The sequence below is a fragment of the Polyodon spathula genome, chromosome 16 (genome assembly GCF_017654505.1).
Source record: "Polyodon spathula isolate WHYD16114869_AA chromosome 16, ASM1765450v1, whole genome shotgun sequence".
Classification (NCBI taxonomy): domain Eukaryota; kingdom Metazoa; phylum Chordata; class Actinopteri; order Acipenseriformes; family Polyodontidae; genus Polyodon; species Polyodon spathula.
Window position 1 is genome coordinate 29,386,789 of NC_054549.1, and position 23,537 is coordinate 29,410,325.

The 23,537-nt window shown below is 38.9% G+C and overlaps 1 protein-coding gene across 2 annotated transcripts in view; it reads right to left on the reverse strand.

The window, feature by feature from the left end:
- Positions 1-294: 294 nt before the first annotated feature.
- LOC121329071 (semaphorin-3F-like) overlaps positions 295-23,537 on the reverse strand; it is a 75,976-nt gene continuing 52,733 nt past the window's right edge. The window contains exons 7-19 of one of the 2 annotated variants that reach the window (XM_041274378.1): positions 22,391-22,484; positions 20,569-20,688; positions 17,889-18,028; positions 16,524-16,638; positions 10,918-10,987; positions 9,455-9,599; positions 7,314-7,536; positions 5,904-5,992; positions 4,946-4,987; positions 4,573-4,730; positions 4,017-4,084; positions 3,622-3,755; positions 295-2,389 (exon numbers count right to left, since the gene is read on the reverse strand). In XM_041274378.1, coding sequence (XP_041130312.1) covers positions 1,916-2,389; positions 3,622-3,755; positions 4,017-4,084; positions 4,573-4,730; positions 4,946-4,987; positions 5,904-5,992; positions 7,314-7,536; positions 9,455-9,599; positions 10,918-10,987; positions 16,524-16,638; positions 17,889-18,028; positions 20,569-20,688; positions 22,391-22,484 — 1,872 coding nt within the window. In that variant the 3' untranslated portion in view covers positions 295-1,915. The remainder of the gene's footprint in view (positions 2,390-3,621; positions 3,756-4,016; positions 4,085-4,572; positions 4,731-4,945; positions 4,988-5,903; positions 5,993-7,313; positions 7,537-9,454; positions 9,600-10,917; positions 10,988-16,523; positions 16,639-17,888; positions 18,029-20,568; positions 20,689-22,390; positions 22,485-23,537) is intronic. The other variant, XM_041274377.1, reaches the window with a different exon arrangement.

Below are 23,537 nucleotides of genomic sequence, written 5' to 3' on the forward strand. Positions count from 1 at the left end.
GTTTGAAAAGCTCAAAAAGTCAAAACAGCTATAAAAAAATGCCTTTCTGCTTTGACGTTTCAGTTTCATTCAAATGTTTCATACATACAGAATTCCTTTCTGCAGCAGCGTCTCTACAGCAGGTCTTGCTTTTACATGTCAAGGTCACTGTTGTCACAAAATGATAAGAGAAGTTCACAGTCTCCTGTGAGTCTACCAACAGATGCATATCTCCCTTTATTTATCTATCTATCTATCTATCTCTATCTATCTATCTATCTATATATATATATATATATATATATATATATATATATATATATATATATATATATATACATAGTACATAGAAATGTCATGCATTCTCTGAAAAGCCAGCTTCCCACTGTTTCCAGTATGTGTAACATACCTTTCTCAAGGGAGCATGGGTTGTATATACATATATCAAGCTATGTGTCTATAAGGATCATATGCTGAATGGCCCCAACTGAACTAACAGACATCTTTCTTTTTTTTTTAACAGTTTCATAATGTAAGAGGCAGTTCTTTAAAAAATGCACAAACTACATTGAATGCAAGAATATACAAACTGTACCAAATTTGAAGTGATTCAGTGTACTTATATAATGTATGCAGTATACCATATATACCACAGTTAATGTAACTGTACATTACTTCTCCTGTATATGTCATCTTTATCATATGTACATTTTGTGCTTTAATAACATTATTAGTAATGAAAATAATTAGTCTGGTTTCCTTAAAACTCAAATGTGAGTTTGGTACAGTCTGCATTGTAACATCAATGCTGTAACAATCATTTTAAATGCATATTTATTTTCAATAAATACTATGTTAATAGCAGACAAAAACCTTTTTGTAAGCCAATACTTACGTACTACTGTTTAAGGGTCCATTTCATATCAGCTAAACAAGGTGAATGTGTAGTATGGAGTTTCTTTGCATACTTTGTCTCCAATATTTTGTGTCTGATTTGCCTTCAGTTCTTCCTCAGTTTATGGAGGTTGGAGACTGGGTCTTGGGGGAATCAAAAAGACTTAACTTGTTATTTTATCTCCATCTGTGCTTTCAAACTGTCGATGTCCAAAAAGATACCACTCTCCAAAAATATCAGCTGTCTGTAGCAAGACACCTTTTTTTTCGATTGCCGGGACAAGTTTGGTCCATGTGCCAAGAGTCATTGGGTTCGAGTTATGTGCATGCATGTGAAACTTGGCCAACATTAATATTTTTTTAAACATGAAATATAAAACATGTCTAGCTTAATTTTTTTTTTTTTTTTTCTCGATTATGTTTGAGAGAGTAGCATTGGAAGAAATTAAAAAAATAGGGGTACAGATTGTGGTTTGCTATATTGTAAATTCAATGTAGTTTCTCTCAGATGTCTTTAACAGAAACCTAGACAGCAAGAGGATCTGGACCAAACTCAGTTAAGGGTTGTGTTTTGGTCGCTCACCCTGGCTATCTCCGTGGCTGTGGAATAAAGATGAAAAGTGTAGAAAGTCCATCGCGGCGTGGTGGGAGTTCATCGCTAAATGACTCCAGTTCGATCCAAAACATTAAGAACCCCCACCCCCCCTCCCCTAATTTACAACAAAACCCTTTCAGATTAATTTCAACAAGGTTTACTTCAGTATACACACTTTAAATGTAACATCGATTTTCTGTAGTTCTTTAAGCTGTGAAAACAAAAAATACAGCGCTCTCATAATAATATTTAAAATAATAATAACAATATTTGCCCAGAAGGTACCTATACACAAAGAGCCTCTCCTAATTAAGTACAAAGAAATCCACAGAATCATACTATATACAACCTACAATAAATACTGCATTTCTTAAATTGTTAAAGGGAACCATGTATTTTAATTTTTTTTGTTTGTTTATCTGTTTCAGAGTCTCTCTCTTCGTAGGCTCATGTTTGCTGTCCCCCGTCCTGGCCCTGGTGGTTTCGCCGGTTCCGTGGTTTCTTCTGCTCTTTGAGTTCTTTGAGGTCTTTCCCTTTCAGAGCGCCCATCAGCGGCTCTTTGGGGACAGCCCCTCCCAGCTGCCAGTAGTCCTCGCAGTACTGGTTGATGAGCCCCATCTCTGGCTGGCTCAGGATCTGCAGCAGGTCCTTGTACTGCCCAGGGCTGGGGGTTCGGGGGCTGGGGGGGTTCGGGCTTGGGGATCGGGGGCTGGCCTGAAGAACAGCGGCTGACAGGGATCCCGACTCGGCCAGCACGGCATTGACCGCTCTGCTGGATAGCACCACAAGCTGCAGCCGCACCAGCATGTGTTTGAAGTTGTTCTCAGTGGCAGTGCACAGGTAGATTCCAGAGTCTGAGGGCTGCAGAAAGCGCAGCAGCAGCCCCTGCTCCGTCTTCTGAATGCGGTCATCCGAGCGCATCTGGAGAGGGAGAAACGGTGGAAGGTAAGGAATGGGCTCTTTATGCTAAAAACAAACTTTCTTTAGCCACCACTCTGATTAAACCTAGTGACCAAAGTAAATTTAGTCCTGTCCTTTTTTATTCCAAACTGGGATACTAGTGTTGTGCATACTAATGACCCCTAAAGAAAATTAGCTCACACTTATTCCTAGGAGGCAAGAAGCAGAATACAAGTATTTAACACATAAACCAAATGCTAGTATGTACACTGTATTTATCTTTACAGTTCATGCAATCGCATAATCACTTTGCTTAGTTTGGTAAAGACTGTGCACAGCACATACTGTTGCATATTAAGGTTTGTCCTACTAGTCCTTTAATAGAAAAAGGGGATCAAGTGAGAGGGAAAGAGAACACCAATTCAATCTTGTTTTTTAACCACACCAATCAAAGTGATGAAGTAATTATAAGGAATGCAAAGTAGTGCATGCCAATACAGTGTCTTGTACTAGCTTGCTGGTATAGTCTAAGTACCTAATTAATTGACACCATACACATACATAGTTTTTAGTGCTTAGAGTTGTAAGCCCCGCTGTTTACCTTGTGAGGAGTATTGAGGGATTACCACCACACACACCCATACACACTCACTGACTGCTCCCAATGCTGTCCAGTCCCAAGCACTAACTTGTAGTTCACATGGCTCTTAGAAGCTGCCCTGTGTGGTTTATTATTTTTGAAAAAGAACGAAGATAAATGCAGACGTCATGGCAGTGCAGGGTTCAGGAATCGGGACTGGCCATGACCGTGCGCGGGTTGCACATGGAAATAAGCTGCCTTAACAATGACATCAGGCAATTACTTTAGAGGCGCTTCCCTCCCCAAGGACCCAGCCTGTGTTTCTTTTGTGACCATCAACGACGGAACAAGCAGAGGGAGGCCCCTTTGTTCTTGTTGAGAAGAAGGATGTTTTCTTTACCTCCTCAGTGCAATGACTAAACCACCGAGCTGCCCGTGTGCCAAGGACACTCCTTGGCTGTAGAGCGTGCCAATCTCCACACAGGCCTTTTCCTGTTCTTGTTGGCTACACCCCCTCCTCCTTACCCCTTACATGTAATGAGATAGTGAGAATAGTGTATAAATGATGTAAAAGGGCTACTGGCAGCACTGGGCAATATAATCGCCTTTCCACTGAAGGTCAGGTGCCAGGATGAAGTGAACGGTGCTGATGGGTTAGCGACTGTGCTCGTACTTCTTTCTTTCTGTCGCTGTTTTCTTTTTGCAGGTGCCACTTGATGGATGCTTGTGGAGACCTGGGCTGGCACTCGAGGAAGGCACTGCTGCCCTCTACTCCATACTGCACCATCTCCAGTGTGTTCTTACTGGCTGCCAGAGAGAAACAAACATTGTAAGACTCACTCTTGTCCCATTCTTGTCAAGAGATGCTATGGAGCCACTTGGCTAACCTACACGGTTGCTGTGTGGAACATGCACCATAGAGTGTGAGACAATACGTATAGCAGAATCAGCTGTTTCTATAATGACATGTTTATACAGGTAATATTGAAAACATTCTGCTGTTGAATTTATCTGTATTCTTGGGGTATTATTTTGATCTCTGTAATGGGTCTGTTTAATATGACGTACTGTTGGAGTTGTAGCCCCTGCATTGCCTGATGGGATTCCCGTGTTTCACATCTTGTCTTCTGCTGCGCCTGAACAAGTTTAATAAAGAAAAGAATAAATTCAGTGATTGTGAAACCTCCATTGATTTGAAGGTCAATAATGACAATACACGTTGAATAATTTTGATTGAAATAACAAAACAAACCAAAACTATACCTGTAATCTTGAAATTACTGAGAGAGAAGAGAACCATATTATACCCATATTGTATTCATAATATCCTGGACTGTCAAAGCAGTTATGACAGTTGACCAAAAAAAGAAGTTTAGCAAACTCTTTTTTTTCTAAAAATTCCATACATCTCCGTTTTTTTTTTGGTTCAGATATGATACTGGGCACATTTCTTGATTTATAACATTAACATTGTCTTTCTCCTTGTCAAACAAATGGCGACAAAAATGACACTGATTCAAACAGAACAAGTATCCAACCCAGTGACAGGCCTATGAAGCCACAGCTGAGGTTCAGGCCTTCTACATTTTAACAAGCTGAACCAGGGGCAGTCCTCTTTCCCTACCTCTTGGACGAGGCGGAGTATCGGGAGCAGAACTTGCCGTCCCAGGCACAGTAGGGGTCTCTGGCCAAGCAGCAGTCAGCACAGGCCTCCCCGTAGACATCGCAGCGATGGAGGGCCAGGTGAGTGACTCCCACTACTGAGGCCACATACAGCTGTTGCTGTGGGAACAACACGCAGACAAAGGTAAACTCAGTGATAGCAAAATTATTAGAAATGTTTTTTAGTTTTTTTTTATTGTTTTTGTAAACCTATACATGTATGAGTTTAAATATTGACAGCACATATATCCCACCCATTAAAAAATATGCAATTTATTTATTTGTAGAAATTCATGTGATATACACATATTAAAAGACACTGCTAAACTGCTTACCCGTTTTGAGGAAAGCTTCATCGTTGTAATCGGAATAGGATCCTGGAAGAAATAAGGAAAATGGAATCCATGCTTTAATATTGTATGTAACTTAAGTTATACTGAATTTGGACCAGGTTCCAACACCACCTGAGTCATTGGCATGCAGATAGCGACACTACGTTATTCATACTCAAACTAAATTTTCATTAACCAATAAGAACACCAAGGGACACTGTGATGAGTCAAAGGGGTTTCGGTCTGCAATTCAGCCTCCCAACAGTAGAAGGCATCAAACCAACTCGGGACTTCCCTTACCAAGGTCTTGTGACCATGACAAAAGTCATCTTTTTGAGGGGCGGCACCTTGGTGAGGGGCAGAAGTACGAGTATGTAAATTCCAGCCACTGGAGTCAAGTGAAATTAAGGACACCTGTCAGTTTGGGATTGGTGATCCACTGACTACCGGGGCGGGGTTTGCATACTAAAGGGAACGTGCTACTGTGTTCGGGGTTGGTCCTAAGGAATAGAGGCGGGGGAAAAAAGGCTGGAGGGAAGTACGTGGGAGTTTTGGACTGTGTCACGAACGGAGGCCTTACTAACTTGGCTCTTTTCTGTTTTTATTCCTTTTTGTTTTATTTTTGGATTTAAGCAGAGCGCGAAGAGGACTAAGAGGCTTCCGTTCCTTTATTTTTGATTACTCCAGCACTCCCTCCCTCACATCCTTCTTTATTATTTTTCTTTTTTTTTTCCGTGTAATATTAAGTAAAATTTAAATTTTTACACGTAAATCACTGTCTGGAAAATTCATTTTTACTCACACGTCTCACAGACACGAATATATCCTAATATTTTATACTGTAGTTATTCATACTGTGTCTCCTGTGAGTTAAACAGATTCATAACCCAGCTTCAGTATCCAAGCATGGAACTACCCCTGCCCTGAGCATAGTAAATGTTCTAGTGAATGCTTTCCTTACCTTGAAAACTTCCACCTCTTCCAGAATTAGTTCCTCTGTTTCCATGTCATCCTTTGGGAGAATAATCACCTTCTGCACTGTCCCAATGTCTGTGAGAGAAAACATTTGGAAAGGTCACTGGGTGGGTTGAATGTTAATTATATACTGTAACAGAACACTATATTATATGGAGAATATAATGCATATCCCTATGAACAGTGTGCAGGATGGCTAATATGATGTAAGTTGTTGCTGCTTTTGTGGCAATTCCATTAAAACTCGGCAGGTGCAGGTACATGTGATGAACTTTTCAGAAACACCATCATAGAGGGGACAGAGTAGCCACACAGAATACATTAAAACATTTCCCTCTAAACAACATTTAACTTGGTGCTATAGCCCCTGTTCACATAGGCAAGGCGAGAGCACACCGATTCCAATATTACATAAGGTACAACAAGTAACCTAATGTCACTTTAATACATTAGTGTGTTTTAAACAAGATTCAACAAGTACAAACAGTGATTTAACATGTGAATGTAAATGAAAGCAGTTGGTGGAACTTGTCTGTTAAGAAGAACGATGTAACTCCATCCACACAGGTTCCAGTACTAGAGAAAACTTGAAGGGTTAAAAGCAAATATATCTAGAAATATATGGACGTCAATCCTCTGGATTAGTTTCCCTAAGGTTGTAATATAAGGCTTTGGGCACAATAAATAGTGTTTACCTGAGCTGTACTCAATTAAAATGGGGAGAAGCAGATTCCACTCGTGAGTAAACGTAACTCCAGGAAAAGCCAAATGCTGCATTTTAAAGAATGTAAATCTCAGCGGCGCATAGAGGCTGTGGACCTCCCAGCCTTCTGTTTAGAGTCTGTGAAAGTGGAGCTTATCTCCTGGATTTCAATGTCTCAGTCACCGTAAATATATAGTACATAGCAACGTCAAATGTCAACACAAAGCTCATTTAAGGTAGATGATGATTAAAGGGTGCTGTAGTTTCTTAAGGAGCTGGGTGGCTTAGTGGATTAGTAATGGGATATGAAAGTCATGTCTACCACATGTGCTGTACTTGCTCTGTGGATAAATATAGCTTGAGTTACTTTTTTACTACTAACTCAACTTAAGGGTCACAAAATAGCTCTTCAGTGAAGCAAATGAACCTGTGAAAGAATTTGTTGCTGATTCCAAATGTGGTCACACAATCTCAAATTTGTACATTTGCAAAAAAATGGACAACCCCAATTAAAACAAAAAAACAAAAACAAGCTTGCCACAAAAAATGCAACAGTATTGTAAGTAACATCATTACAGGGAAATTCCCTGTATCGGCGAATAGGGAATCCAATTTCACACTATTAACAGAGAAATGTTACAAAAGCACTATATCCAGAACAGAATCTGGAAGTAAAAATGAAAAATAACTGACCTGTCCCCAGGAAGAGGACCTCATAGCGCCCATCTGCTGCATCCACCTGGTCTACAGTTATAGTGGTAAACTCGTAGTTGACATTGGTTCGCACCACTAGGGGGCGCCTGTGCACTGGGTAGACAGCGTTGTACATGGTGGGGTGGTTCCGCATGAAGTTAATTACCTCGTCAGGGTAATCCTTGGTGGATTTCATGTTGGGGGTGAAGGTACCTCCAGGGCACTAGAATTCATAAATAATTATTAATATAGCCAGTAAGCCCCCCCCCCCACCCACCGTTTAATAATTGATTTAAAACATTCCATTACAACCACAAAATAAAGGTATCTGCAGTGGCAGGGAAATGTACCCTTTAGAAATGATCAACCAAACGTCCTCAGCTTTGATTCAGATCTGATTATGTCAAGGATGAAAAGGCTTCTAATTAATTAGTGCGTATCCATTTATAAAGATGTGTTAAACCCAGCCACATTCACTACCTAAGGGCTCATGAAATGTTACACCTTTCCCTAACCAGCTAATGATTCAAGTTCACACCCACAAAGCAGAGAACATCAAAAATATAGATAGAGCCCCGTGTTTTTTGCAACAATGAAATGCAACATATAACGAAATGCAATGTAAAACAAAATAAAATTCAATGCAAATATAAAACAAAATGAAAAATCATTATAAAGCAAACATAGAATGACATTTTTAAAATGGGAGGTTTGTACAAAAAACACTTTAAATACTTGCAATTGTAGTTGTCAAGGCTCAGCCGTTACCATAGACACGGGGTGCGTTCACAGAGATCATTCTGCGCACATTCTGTGCAGAATCTGACCAATTTAGCCAATGGGTGCATTCACGGAGATCATTCTTAGAAGATCATTGGCTAAACTGGTCAGATTCTTTACAGAATCTGTGCAGAATGATCTCTGTGAACGCACCCATGGTCTGAAGGGCAATGGAACCTCTGACTAGCATTTGCGCAGATGTATAATTTGGAGCGAGTCATGATAGAAGAGAAGAGATGTTTGTTTCTAAAATGTCCAAACCACGTATAACAATTAAACAATATAATTGGAGCAAGAGGGGATGTATGCAGCTGACGCTGACAAAGTAATGATGTGTACATTTTCGAAAGATACCGTTGTTAAAGCTGTTTATTCCTTTTGGATAACATATGGCTTGTTTGCTTATATTTTCTAATAGTTCAATTCTTTGCTTTATTTCAAGTGGTGCAAACTTTGCACTGCAGCAAATGCGGTTCTGGTTTTGAATGCATTTGAATGAATTAATCTGCTTTGCTAAGTGTTTAAGTACTGAGAAACCCCAAGCTTGATGTATAATGGAGCCCTGCTTCAGTGCAATGGGATTGAAATATAATTCCTATTGTTTTTTGGGGTTTTTTTAAAGGGTAGATTGCTATATGTGCAATTATTATTTTATTTTATCTTATAATGTTTTTATAGAGGGCATGGACAGTATTTACTGTAAATAAGAGTTGAGGACTGTATGTTACTGTTCTGCCACTAATGAGAAAGTATGGCAACTAAAATATTTTTCTGTGCGAGGTCTGTTTATGTCAAGATGTAAGAAAAAGAAAAAAAAGGATAATGTTAAAACATGATGTATACTATATTATTGTTGCTACACATCTATTTGAGTTGTTTTATTAAAGTGTATCTATAACAAAACAACATTTTTGAGAAATAAAACAAAATAGAACAATGTGAAAAATAAAACGAAAAATTGTAAAAAAAATACAAAGAATTTCACGGGGTTCTAAATATAAATAAAGGTAGCCCAAGTCATGATTTCAAAATTAGCACAGAGAATAGGATAGGGGAACGAAAATGGATGACAAATAACGTTCATAACAGCAGCATTTATTTTTCAACACATGTAATACAACATAGTTTACCAGGAAAAGTAATAACAACCCTACTTGCATCTGAACCTAAATCAAAAAAGACAAATAAAACTCTTGATTGGGGGGGGGGGGGCTATAACACTCACATATCTGTAACAGTGCTGGATTAAAATGCTGAGTTTGTGCTGGAGAAGGGAGATGGGGATGGAGATGAGAACACCTTGCTTGAGAGTGAGGGTGTGAGAGTGTGTGAGTGAGAGCTATATCAAAGAGAAGCCTCACCGTGCCAGGGCGGGGGTAGGGAATCTTGCCGCTGTAAGGTACCCACTGGTAGTTGGGCCCCTCCTTATGAGCAAAGGGTCCGTTGAACACCATTCTGATGTCAGCCATGGAGTAGACACACACTGCTGACCCTTTAAACACAGATCTGCAGGGGCGACCAAGCACAAAGCAGAAAAACAAGTTATCTTAACAGTGCCTAAACACTAGACTCTAGTTCTGGGCTTTTCGAAACCCTAACAGCTGAGTGACCCTCACCAACTAGAAGGATGCAAGTTAAGTCTCAACTAGCCCATTAAATACTGTAAGAGGCAAGGGGGAATTCAAACTCTGTATCTAAAACTATTTATAAAAGGCAAAAGTACATATTTATTGTGAAAAGGGATACTCAGTCCATATTGTGAAAAGACATTTGATCCATTCGTAATTACGGTGCCACTTAATTCACAGCAAGGAGACCGATTTGACCAAAGCTACATTTAAAGCCTTTTAAAGCACTTGTGCAGGGTGCACTATAACTGAAATCGTTTTGTTGCTACTGGGTTGTTTCACAGTTTGAAATAAATATTCAGTAGACCGGAGGTACAGGCAGATGTATTTTTGGTTACAGAGCTTGCCTTCAAAAAAATTGTGAAACTGCCCAGAAGGCAAGGGAAGAGCAGTTGTTACAGTGCATCTGAACTGAAGTTAATTTCCTACATTCTATGTTTCATAGAACTTGAGGCAGCTGCGAGGGATTTTGCTGCCCAAGTATCAAATACCTCATGTGAAAAATGGCAAATTTACAAGAAACAGGTTTTTGCTGCGCTTATAGATTTCCTTTGTCTGTTTCTAGTTTTGACCTTCGCGCTAGACCTTAGCAAATCCCAGACCCAATCAAGTCGCCATATGATAGAGCTTATCCAGTGCACTGCAATCATGTCTCAGAATGAAAAGGTTTTAAACTACCCGGTGCAATGTCTCAGACAACGTTACATGAAACAAGCGATTATGAAAGACAAAACATGGTTAAAAATGATTACAAGTTAGGCACAAGTATTATGGTTTATGTTATTACCAATTCACCACTTTCAGTTGTTTGTGTCTTACTAATGCAATACATTAAACATGTCTGTTTACCTTTTTACTAAAAAAATAATTAAAAAAAAAGATATAATAAGTTTTAAATTTGGTGGGGTGTGCTGCTACTGTTTTTATATGAATAGGACATTTAATTAAGTTAGAGGATGAAAAGGATGATATCACGGAAATGTTTTAAGTAGGCTTAATCCATAAACAATACATGATCATTGTCCATACCATCAAAGGTCCACTTTGTAGCCATGGTTGTCTATGGATAGCTACTGATGGTAAATGACCAATTGGCTTTCAAGATTATTAGTCACGAACCATGGAAACCAAAAGATGTAACAAGGATACCCTTTTGTTACTGAAAACACAGTTGAGTAGAACACTATGGCACTCACCCTGATGCAGAGAAGACAGCGTAGATGACAGGGTTTTTGATGTCCTGTGTCTGCTGTATATAAACATCCTCTAAAAAACAGAAAAAGATGGCACTTTAATATAACATTGCTTTTCTTGTTGCTGCTGCAGCTTTGATGAAAAAATGTAAGTAAAAAAAAAATGTTTGTAACTGAAGCCCTCTTCAGAAAGTCTGTTATGATTAAAGAAGATGCTTTTGTAGAGTGCTTGATGAAATGTAAGAAATTTCTTTAAACAAGCATCAGCCATAATCAAGCCTCTCTCTTTAAATTAACGAGAGACCTGAAAAATTGCCAAAAAATGTCAAACAATAATACTAAATAACAACACTTATCCTCTCTTGCACAAAAAAGGAAAAGCAGAGAAAATTCACTACATAGGCCCTTAACACAGCAGAAGTAGGTTTGTAGGATCGCTTTTTAGGGAAACACCTGTCTTTGGTTATCTAAGCCCTTGTTTTATGCAGTTGGGGGGCCCTGACTCCTTCAGCAAGAGCTATGGGACTTACGGGCTCACTTTTCTCTGAGTTTACACTAGGGCTTTTACTGCTGGGACATTTGTCTTAAACGTAGTAGCACAGCTGGAGACTGAGTAGCTAACCCATTAATACTGCCGTGACTCATGTAGCCTCATCAAGATATCTACAGGACAGATGAGGCTTTGCACAGTGTTTCTACTGCTGGGGTGCCTACAGCGTTGAACTGGATAAAGCATTACAGGAGAACAGACCTCTAAAGGGTTTACAATGGCAAAAGCGTGGTCAGTTCTCAAAGGAGAACACCATTGATGAAACATTAAGAGTATTAAATCGAAATTATTTCTGTGCCGGGGGCGTATACTGTATGTGTTCTCACAGCACCCAAGCCACTTTCACTCCAGCAGCGTTAATCTCCACAGTGCAGCTCTTCAGATCTATGGGTTCCCCATGCTGTCTAAACATTTGTCATCAATCTCACAGCCTGTCAGGACGGCACTTTACCGGCTCTGCTCCGACACGCTGCTGCATGGTTGGAATTGTTCAGGGATCCATGAGCTTGCTACATTTTCTTTTTTTTTTTTTTTTTATACAAGAGTGTCTCACTTTTCAAGGTGTTTAGCTGCAAGGTGACCATTAGAGACCCATCTACTAGTGCCCAGATCCTGTCATGCAGGGGAGCCATACATAAAAATAACTGGTCTGTTAAACTAGGAAAATAAGTAAACACACATTTCAGGTTAATGACTTTGTTCTATATGGATTTATGTTTTTTATAGGTTTATCGATTGTCTTGTATTAATGTGGCTGCCCACCTTTTCAGTTATGGGATGAGTGCTTAACTCTGCTTTGCTTGTGCACAGCAAATACAATTAAATGCAATTAAGGAAATGACACTACTTGTGGGTTCCCTTAAACAATATATCATTAACACAACTAAAGCATTACTGTGTGTGAGGTAGACCATCACCATCATCATCAACCAGAGATGGATGAGATGGAAGCTTCAGTCATGATGTAGTGTAGGAATGGAGGCGAAGCCTGTGGCTGCATAGGATCTGCAGTCAAAGTCCTACAGCTCACACCTTCCCCAGGGCCCAGGTTTTCTCAAAAGGTGGGGAATATCTCATATGAATTAAGTAAAGCACAGAACATTTTATATTCAACAATACTGTCCTTATGTGAGCTCCTGTTGAATGAATTGCTATATACTGGGGAGGAGGCAGAAACAAGACACGGATCAAACTTTTGGCAACTAAAAAAGAAAGACATTCATAAAATATCTGACGCCAGTATGACAAACCTTTGGGCTACAGACTAAAACACAAGAAGCTTGGAACCTGCTGCATCATTTACTCATCTGTAATTCTTTTTTGTGTGTCCAAAGATATTGCACATTTTAACTTTGTGTGTCTCGAATCTAATTACATTTAAGAGGAAAAAAAATAAAATAAATGCATATATATATATATATATATATATATATATATATATATATATATATATATATATATATATATATATATATATATATATATATATATATATATATATATATATATTTGGTACAGGTAAAACCTACCGTGTATCTGTAGCATGTACAAACAGGAGTATCTATAGCTTGAATGCAACACAGAGTTTAAAGTAACCTTCTATTTAAACAGAACCCAGTTACACAGAATTAATACACACAGGGCATGGTTTAAAATAATGAATGCAGCAGTAGGGGGCATACACAACCATTATTTGGTAGATAATTGACTTTGTATTGCCTACACCACAGGTAACACCAGCTAAATGGGATTTAAATTAAAACTAGAACACGTAGCCAACAGTATCACCTAACACCTTAATGAATGTTACCGACAACCAAAATCACTTTTTCACACTTTTCTCTATTTGTTTTTGTCCTCCACCTTCGTGAGTAATAAAAACATAGCATTCACATTTTTCTTTCTTTTAAAGAAAGTTTATTTCTTCTGGATTGCTGCCTGTTCTCTATCATGGCACTACCCCAACTCATTCTGAATTTAGCAGCTTCTCTTCTGAGCTGTCTAACTATGCCTGTCTAGGCACATTCAGCAATGCCGACTGAATTAACTAAGCAATAGCACTGGCGCCCCACAGACAGGCTTAGTCTCCTTTTTGATAACTGCACCTTTATTAGTTGCGTGGATTAACTCCTACTTGACTGCTATTGACTTTGGGACTCGAAGTTCAGTCTGTGTTGACTTTAGGTACCTCAGCAGAAGTGTTGTTGGTGCAATCCTATAGTAAAATGGGAAATGAACATTCTTGCAGTCTATCATCCGAATACAACACCCCTAGCTAAAGTGACACTGTTGACTTAAGTCACCAAAAAATAAGGGTGCCGTAGTTGGTTTCTTTTGGTTTATTTTATTTTATTGAAAATGGGTTGGTTAAGAGTTTATTTCTGTTTGGAATGTATGTGCTGTATTTTATTCTTTGCAATTATTTTTGGTGTTTTCTCAAAATTATGGTATTTGGGAGTGTTTTTTGGAAAAAAAAAAAAAGTTTTAATTTCATCTCCACATTGTTTGTTTAAAAAAAAAAAAAAAAAAACAAGCAAACAAAAGCATTATTCTTTGTGTAGGCTAGTTTACTTTTTAAGTACTTTGCAAGTCTAAAACCAGAAAACAAGGAACTTAAAATCAACAGCACTTTGTAACTATACAATCAGTTTGCTGGCTTACAATAAATGTTCTGAAAGAAATGTAATATTATAATGTATTTAAAGGCTGTTTGAGAACCTAAAAATCTCTGGCTGGCCTGTTCCCTGCCTAGGCTTGAAGAAAGGTGTAGGATATTAAGACATTACATGCTCCTCATCAGCTTCCCAGAGATCACTGCAAACTGCAGATTTATTAAATGGATATTGGTGTGTCTTTGTAAATAAGCAGATCTGCCCGGTTTAAACCATCCACCAGTATAAAGGCGTTCACATAACCTGTATAAACAAAGACCAAATGCACTGAAACCAGTTTCAAAAATAATTTCCGTATGTCACTGTTATCTAATGGATTTCAACTTTAGCAATGCTCGATGTGAAGTGTTCAAATCACAAGACAGTGCAGCCTTGGGTGGCTTTATTGTGATAGAGTACAAAATTGATTGAGGTTGTTCAAACTCCAACACAGTGATGGAATTTAAAGCATCATGCTGTGCATAACCTAGCAGTGAATACATAACAGCCTGCAAACCTGACAAAGGATGCATAATGCAGCAGCTGACAGAAACTTTAACACTTTGCAATGACATCAGATTTTCACATGGCTCAGTAGAAACCCTGTCTGGCCTAGATTTCAATTCAAGTCATTCCAGCACACTGACAAAGGACTAAATTGGCATGAACCAATGTAATTTGAAATAAATAAATAAATAAATAAATGGTCTACTGTATTTTGAATAGGATATGAAGCAGCTAGCAGGTAAGCTGATAGTCACTTTCTATCTGGAGTCTCTTGAGGGATGATGTGAATTGAATTCTAGTTAATTTAGCATAGAACACATTACAAAAGGATTGGATGGGCATGAAGTGAACTACTCTCTCAACAATAAGAGTTGAATTCCTGCAGGGCTGAGTTACAGCATGTTGGTTGGGCAGTATTTAAAACCATGACAATGTAAAGAAGACAACCAAGGATAAACAGATTCTCCTCTAGTAAAATTACACCTCATCACAGACGTTCACCACATGCATGGGAATTAGTCCACATTAAAATTGAAGCAGGCATTCGTTGCATATGAACATAAACAACCTTTGAGGAATGATTTTTAAAAATGACTTTTTAAAAGATAAAATTCTGCCAACCTTGCCTAGAATGGCTTCATATCCCATTGCCTGTAGCTACCCTCTGTGGATAATACTGCCTTGCTGAAATACTGAGAGTCCTTGTGTGGTGTCCTGTTTTTTATTTTAGTTCTGAAAGGGGATCCTCTCTCCTTTCCCTGATGGAGAGAGTGTGCCGGAGTTGGAATCGAAGGGTTTGGAAACCCGACCCCAGCATGGAATAGAGACCAACCCAAACGTTCCCCTCATTTCACTCCTCAGCTGGCTGTGATTTGGCAGCCATCCCAGATAAACTAATGAGTCTGAAACCAGCCAGTGGAATTTCAGTCTTTTAGATCCATTCGTTTTAAACACTCCTCTGAGGGAGTGAAGGGAAGAGAGAGAGAGAGAGAGGGAGAGAGAGAGAGAGAGGATGCTCTAAAAAACCATGATCTGCCACCCAGTGAGGCACAAGCAGTAAAGAAAGGCCAATGTTAAAATGAGATGCTGTCTTCAACATGTGCGTGAAATATTAGAAAGCTGTGGGGTTCATCATTAGTACCATCTTCCATAATTTTCCTTGGATGAAAGCAAACTCTGCTGACACACACATCTTTCTGTTCCTTGACATTTAATGCCTATACCGGCATGCCAATTTTATTTTGTCTAAACTAAAACCTGGTATTTAGAAATGGATGACTGCCAACAAGCTTTCATTTTATTAGTGAATGCACAGAACTCACCTTTCTAACCCTCCCCCCCTCCCTTAGGTCTGAGATGCAAACATCAGTGTATCCTTACCCCACTAACAATAGGTCTCATCCTAAAAAACCAGGAGCAGTATAACCAAATTAAAAGTAATTATGTTTAGCAAAAGAATGCAAAAGATGCTGAAACCATTAAGCCTGCTGTGAAAGTCTACAGACAGGTGGGTTTTTTTGTTTTGTTTTGTTTTTGTTTTGTTTTGTTTTTTAAGGCTTGCAGGCTTCAAAACTGTAGGGTTGAGGCCTATAGAGCGTTTGTCACCAGTTATGCAGGGTTTGTGCTTCCTCTAGACCTCACTGGTGGGGGAATGACAGTCCCTACTGGAGTAAATACACTGAAGCATAGCTGAATGTCATTTCACAAAACCAATGAATTTATATGGGTAAGAAAAAGAATAACTTGGCAGGTACAGTCATGTGTAAAATAGTGAATACACAGTTTGATGGATGTTTGCTACTATTCCCTTAGTTGAGAATTAGACGTGTTTCATACTGTTTGACATTTGAGTTAAGGATGAGGAAAGATGAAGACAGTCAGACAAACACAGCTTCACTTACGGAGCTCGTCGAAGTGCGTTTCAATTCCATCAGGCCCTGAAACTGAGCAGATGAGCCTAGCCTTGAGGAAGGAGCTCCATTTGTTCACTAGACAGCAATGTCCGCCATCATCATTCTGTGGAGCAGAAACTGCCATTAAAATACATAATACGATATATAGGGGGCTCACTTATTTCAACACTTTTTATTTATTCTAGCAGCAAGTCAATACATTGGGAAATATTGAAGCTAACGCAGTTTGTAATAATTATTTTTTGTGACAGCCAATTCATATAAAGCCTTCCCAAAAGATTTCATTTTCACCTGAGTGCTGTGACACAAATTGAAACAATTTAATTCAACTCTGTCAACCTTAGGGGTTCTACTGAATAACGTTTCTCTAGTGATTCAGTTTGAGTGGTTTTAGTTTTGAAATTGGTAAGAGATCCAATTGTTATACAACTCTAGAAGCTGTGTCTTACAATACATTAACAAATTGAAATTGCAACAGAAGGGGTGTGTGAATGCATATAACTAATCGGTTACAGGCATTTTTTCATAAGTTCATAATGGTGCCCATATGCAGCAGGTAATGTTACACTTCAAAGGTCACAAACGTAACTCTTGGCGGTAGTCACAGACGAAGTAAATGTTTTCACAGTGAATGTTTTTCCAAAGCAGCCTGCGAGACAGCAAGGAAAGCTGCTTCCATCTCTACAATGAGATGAACACAAGACCTTTAGTTGCACATCAGTAAGCTGAAGTCCCACGAGACTGGCCAAACAAATCTTGAGGCAAATTAAAAGTTTACATTCAAGCGCACTGACTGATCCCGGCCTTATAAACATCATGTTAATAACAGGTCTCAGATCGGTTATGATGTATAGATGACAGGATAAACACAGAGGCTTGTGTAAACTAAAGCAAGCAGTGGTTTATGGAAGGGAACAATAAATACCACATTATTTGCTTTCTCTACCCACCTCCCCACCTCTCACAGTATTGATGGGGACTGTGCACCGGAAATTATTTTATTTAAAGATCACTGTGAATCAATTCAACCCTAAAAAGGCTAATGGGGTTTTGTTTTTGGAGCGGGTCCAGATTTTTAAGAGCCTATTTTCACTGTGATATCATCTGAAGCTGCATTTATATTGGAGTAAGGGGTGGTCCAAGTGTCTACAGTCTGAGGAACTGAATGTTCTTATACAGTATTTAGGTTGACATCCCCCTCAATACATCGGATGCATATGTGTTCAGTCCCTGTCCCCATGTTTGGGTTAGAGGTAGTAAATGGGGTGGTGCCTGTAACCTCAATATAAGCATTTTTAAATTAGCATGCAAGGATTTTGATGATCTACCATCAACAAGCTAAGAGAGACCTACCAAACAGATCCTGCCAATTCGTGAGTGCGCCACGGGGCTTTGTCCCGCATCTGATGACTTCTCCCGGAAGAAAAAGTAGAGTTTATCATCGTTCTTCTCTGCGCTGTCTGGGATCAGCTGGGCATGTACAAATGCTGGATCTATGGCAAACACACAATGGATTAAGAGATGTTCTGATCTGATTTCTAAAAACGGATGAAAAGAGAGAATACATGTTGCCAAGTCAATGCTACCTTATATTTTACTCTTTGGTTAATAAAAAACTTTTACTAGATGGTGCTGTTGTACCACATGCGCCTCTGGTACACAAAACATGTACGGGAAGATGTACTAAAGTGTTGCGTCTGTCGCAATCGTCAGAAGTGTAGCGTGAAATGTACTAAACAAATGCAAAGCTGTTAGCATCATTTTAACAAATGCTTTGCAGCCGCAGTTCTTATTTGCACTTTAGCCTTAAAAGAATATGTAATTCTGGGCTTTCCTGCAGAAATTCGCAAAAACAGGGTGGAGATCAGCGCAAATGAGGGATCAAAAATATTGTAATGAGATGTACTAAAGCTGCGAGCAATTGCGACATTTACAATTGCATCAATTTGTTAAGAACTTTTGAAAGCATGTTTTAAACAGTCGCAATTATTGCTGTCATTTCCCAGTCCGCTTTTTTTTGGTGCGTTACCAGTTGTGCTCAATGTATATTTGAGACCAACACCCAAGTATATGATTTATACCCAATTTTTGTATAACTTTCAAACGTGGTTCTCTGTCACTTCACAAACACATTATCACAAAGTCTGATTATTGTGGCAACTACTTGGCGTAGTAACTACTAGCTTGATCAAACATTTATTTGAAATACTTGCACAAAAATGTAACATTTTTTGTGGATAAGGAATGGGGAGAAAACATAAATCAGTTTATGAATATTCAAAAGAAAATAAGTGTTTCAAAGTAAACAAAAAGCAAAAATAGCAGAAGTGGGTCAGATAAGATAAAGGATGCATAGCACTGCAAATACTGCTGCTTTGAGGTACATGTTTGCACTGACAATAAAAGAACATACTGAAAAATAAGTGACACATTAAACTAAAACAAGGAAGTGAACAGAGAGACAAGCAATTCATTTATGCAGCTCTTACACACGCTTTTAAAAAAAGAAAGCACAGAATGACTGTGTTAATGAGTTTGTCAGAGCGCTATGCTTTGCTGGACAGCCACTGTTTATTGCAGAGGTATGTATTGATGACTTGGTGTGACAGTACTGTCTGTCCATCAGCTAAAACACTGCCTAATGCCAATAATCTTAATCGTAAATATTTGACAGAAAATGGTGATGCTTTAGTTGGTAAACTTATATGGAATGCATTACTCCTTATGTCAGACAAACATGTCTGGTTTAGCGAGGGGCTACTGTATGATTATGAAAAGCATTTTGGGGGTGAAGGTTGGGGCCCCACTATAGAATCTGATGGGATTAAACTGTCTTTCATTGTTATAAAACAGTACTAAATAAGGTAAAATGAAGACGGAACAGAATGCATTGCACAGATAACGTTTACATTTAACAAAAGCAAATATTGTTTAGATTCTTGCATGTATAGACGCTATCCTTCTGGCACTCTCTGTTGCAGCAAACGACAAATCAACTGCCACTATTTTATTTGAAAAAAATGTCACACAACTTTCATATTCTACTATAAAAGCTAGTCGTATGACAGATACAGTAACTCTACCAATTATGAAGAATGTGATACAATAAAGATCTTTAGAAATTACTTCTTGTTTTGGATCAAATATGTAATTAGAAACACATTTCCTTTGTATGCGGGGCGAATTATGTTTTTGGTCAACATAGGACATAAAAAAGACAGACAGGTGGACAGACAGATACATACTGTCGGAAATAAATTATGGAAAGGACACCTGATCCCTCAGGATTTAAGACTACGTAACCTTGAATGTCTTTCTCAAACCTGCTCTGCTCTGTGCCAGGTTTAATTAATTACTTTGTGGTTAGCTTGTATGCCGTGTGTGTTGAGAAGTTGAGAGTTTGATCTGATGCCAAGCCTTGCTCAGATGAAATGCCAGTGTAATATGACCATCCACCTGTCAGATGGGATGCTAAACTATACTTGATTAGATAAAACTATCGTCATGGGGAAGACTTAGCTGTCCCATAGATTTTGTTTGGGTAACTATAAAAACTGAGCAAGCAACATGCGGTTATGTCCACTGTGTATCTGAGGATTAATCTTCCAACTCTGTCTATCTAGCAGAAAACCAGGATACCTCTGTGGAAATTACAACAAACATCCACCTAGGGGGCACTGTGCACAATGCTAACCATTTTGCAGTAGAAATGGGAATTTAGTCATAATCCATTTTTCACATATCAATAAGGTTTAGCTATGCCTTATGTAATACACAAGTTTATGTGATGTCACTGCGCCAGGTCACTGCAGCATCTGTAATAAGGATGTGAATCTACATATCATGTAGTGGGAAACGAAATAGAAAATGATTATTGTCCCAGGAACAATACGTAATGTAAGTCAAGGTGTTTTTTTTTTTTTGTTTTTTTTTTCTGAGTGAAGGTTATGGCATTTAAAAATTTGGAAAAAATAAAATAATTTGAATGTTACACAGGTCAATGCAAAAGCATACAGTACATTTATACTGGTACCATTGAGCCAGCGAGAGTTGTACTGGTCTGTCCGCATGGCCGTCTGCGACCCCATTGTGCGGAAAATGGCAGCATCAGTTCCCATGAAGTCGATATAAACACCCGCATAGAGCTCGCCATCTGTCCAGAAGAGGGAGAAACAGAGAGGGGGATCAGAGATCAGACAGCAGACAGACAGCTTCCATCCTGGAATTCAACTGGGGAGCCAATTTCTTCGGCTCTTTGATATTCAACTACCAGCACCCAAGCCACAAAGCAAGCCGGATCTTCTTACCTTTCATGCACCCGCAAGTAAACAGGCACCCCGTCCATCCCTGCCCTGAATTCTCTAAAGACTTAACTGAATAGTTTTGGAGTGTCATCACTGACATTTTTGTGTCAGTTACTTCTTTAAGTAGGGAGAAAGGGGACAGTAGATTAGGGGGTTAGCTTAACCCATCAGCGCTGTTTTTCACGCACCTTGATTCAATCAAAGCTCAGAACAAAGGAACTATCTACTATGTTTTGTTTCGTTTTTTTGCAACATACTTTTAGAAAAGTATATCATTTTCACGTTCATGTAGGACGTTGTCTCAAAGTTCTTTTCAGTTGATTTTTACACAATTTACAAGGTGAAAGGCCATACCAAATAAAAAAAGGCTTCACATTAGTTTTGGAAGCTAGAGAGAGTGAGAAGTGGCTTCCATAATAGGCATACATCATTCAAATGTGCAAGGGAGGCATATGGTCTGAAATACGTCAGGAACTAAGACTTTATTAGTTTGAATCAATCATAGTGGCGAATGTGTGACGTGTGAAGGCTTCATTTAACTACTCTGGAGAAAAATTGGGACAGTTGCCCCATTCTGAAGGCATGGCAGGTTCAGAGGTATCTTACAGCATAGCACTGATGCCAGAACATACAGCTAGCCTGGGACTCACAGCTGCTGTAGCCCTGGCTCCATGGTAGAGCAGGTGTAGTGGGGCTTGTGTGTCCCGTGCTGGGAAAGGGGGCAGACAAACCAGGGTTAAAACGAGCCACAAACTGCAATTTTTAATTCTTTGCATAGTCCTGCCATTTTGAAGCAATGAATGACCTTGTCCAAATACCAGCTGGTAAGTCATGAGAACTTTGATTTGGAAAGCAGGGAGGGGGGAACAATTTGTTGTGCAACATGTGTAATCCTTAACAGAACCTTGTTTCAGATTCACACTGATGTTGTGTCACTCAATATCTCCGGGCCTAATCCTCGTCATTGATGCTGATTAGAGCAGAAGGGCAGTAAATTTGTTTTAACCACGCTCGTTAGTTCCGCTTGGGACGGCTGCTCCAGTGCCAACATGGGGAAAGTGCAGAGACATTTACACTTGGTAATCTGTGGCAACTTGTTTCTAATGTAAGCAGTAGGGACCTCTGAAGTGGACATGACTAACTGGTAATGTCCAGTTTAAGTTTCCCAAGGTCAAACCAAAAGCTCTCAACAAAGAAAATATTGTTTGCTCACAGCACAGCCAAGATCCTTTTTGGGTTTTTTATAAGATTTTCAAGGTTTTTTTTTTAAATATTTTTTTAATAGATTTACCGTCTGCTGAACTCCCACCAGGAAGTATGACATCCTCCCAGTGACCACAATGGAAAACATCTAGGTAAACCTGTTATTATTTACACCACTATTACATTATGCCATTATGGTGAAATTTAAACTATAAAGAATGAGATAAGAACAAGATTAGCAACATTATGCCCTACACATTTTTACTGCCCCAACAAATGAAATACTTGAGTAACGGTTCTATAAGGCAGGTGTAGAAGGTGTACTAGAGGGAAGAAGCAGCGACTCACTTATCAAGGCTGAGACGCTGTTGAGTTTGGGGTCGTACGAGCATTTGCCTTTCCCAGAATCCACTTTGCCAGGCTCCAGGTGGAAGATGTATTCCTGGAAAAGAAGGCACAGAATGCAATCTATAAACACTTTTATACACTCCATAGTAAACAAATATTGATTCATTTTATGAGCCCATTAGAAAGTCCATAACCTTTTACAGACTTTGGCACACTTAATTTGCATTCAACTTTTTGCATTAAACATATTGCAGAGTTCTATGTATTAAATTTACTGGCTCTCGCATCCCAGTATTGAATTCTCTGTACTGAATTTCCCAGCAATATCAAAAGCTCTCATCTGAGAAAGAATGCATTACAAATCACCAGAATGACTTTAAGAAATGCAAACAGTTCAGTAAGACATTGAATCAAATAAGACCAGGCCTTTTTCCAAGTTGTTTTTCTTGCCATGACAAGAAAATCACAAACAATGCATTTACATGGTGCCGTCAGCCGTCAACACAAAGTTAAAGTGGTATTGTAACCTAAACCATAATCTATCAATGTCGCCTTGAAGCTACCATGCAAATGTAATCATACAGTGCATAATTTCACTACTTAAAAAAACAATTAGGGACTAGCAAGTGTATTCAGATTTACTCCAAGCTCCAGGCTTCATTCACACACTCCAGAGCTTCATGCTTCATGCTTAAAAAAAGAAACAGGTACAGAATATTTTTATAGCTTACAAGCTCAGATCTGAAAGAATCTTTTAACAAAATATTAAAAAGTAGTTCTTGAAGCGGAGCCCTTGTTCTGAAAACATCCACACCTTTACTTCAGTAAATCCATAATCCATTTTCTCAGTGGCACTTGAGGCAGTTTTACTGTAGCAGACATGGGGCTGGGTGGTGAGCTTAGACAGTCAGTAATAACAAAAGCTGTCAGTGTTATTACAGGTTCCTGTCCTTGCTTGGATGCGATTAAATGCTCTTTTTGTTATGTGAAATGAGTTCTGCTGGGTCTCATTGTATTCCATATAAAAAAGTCTTTGAAAGAGGCCAACAATTGTACAGACATTCATATACATTTTGTAACAACTGTACGGACAATCGCCCATACAAAATAAGTCATTTTTCAACACAGAGCTGCAGAGGCACAGGTT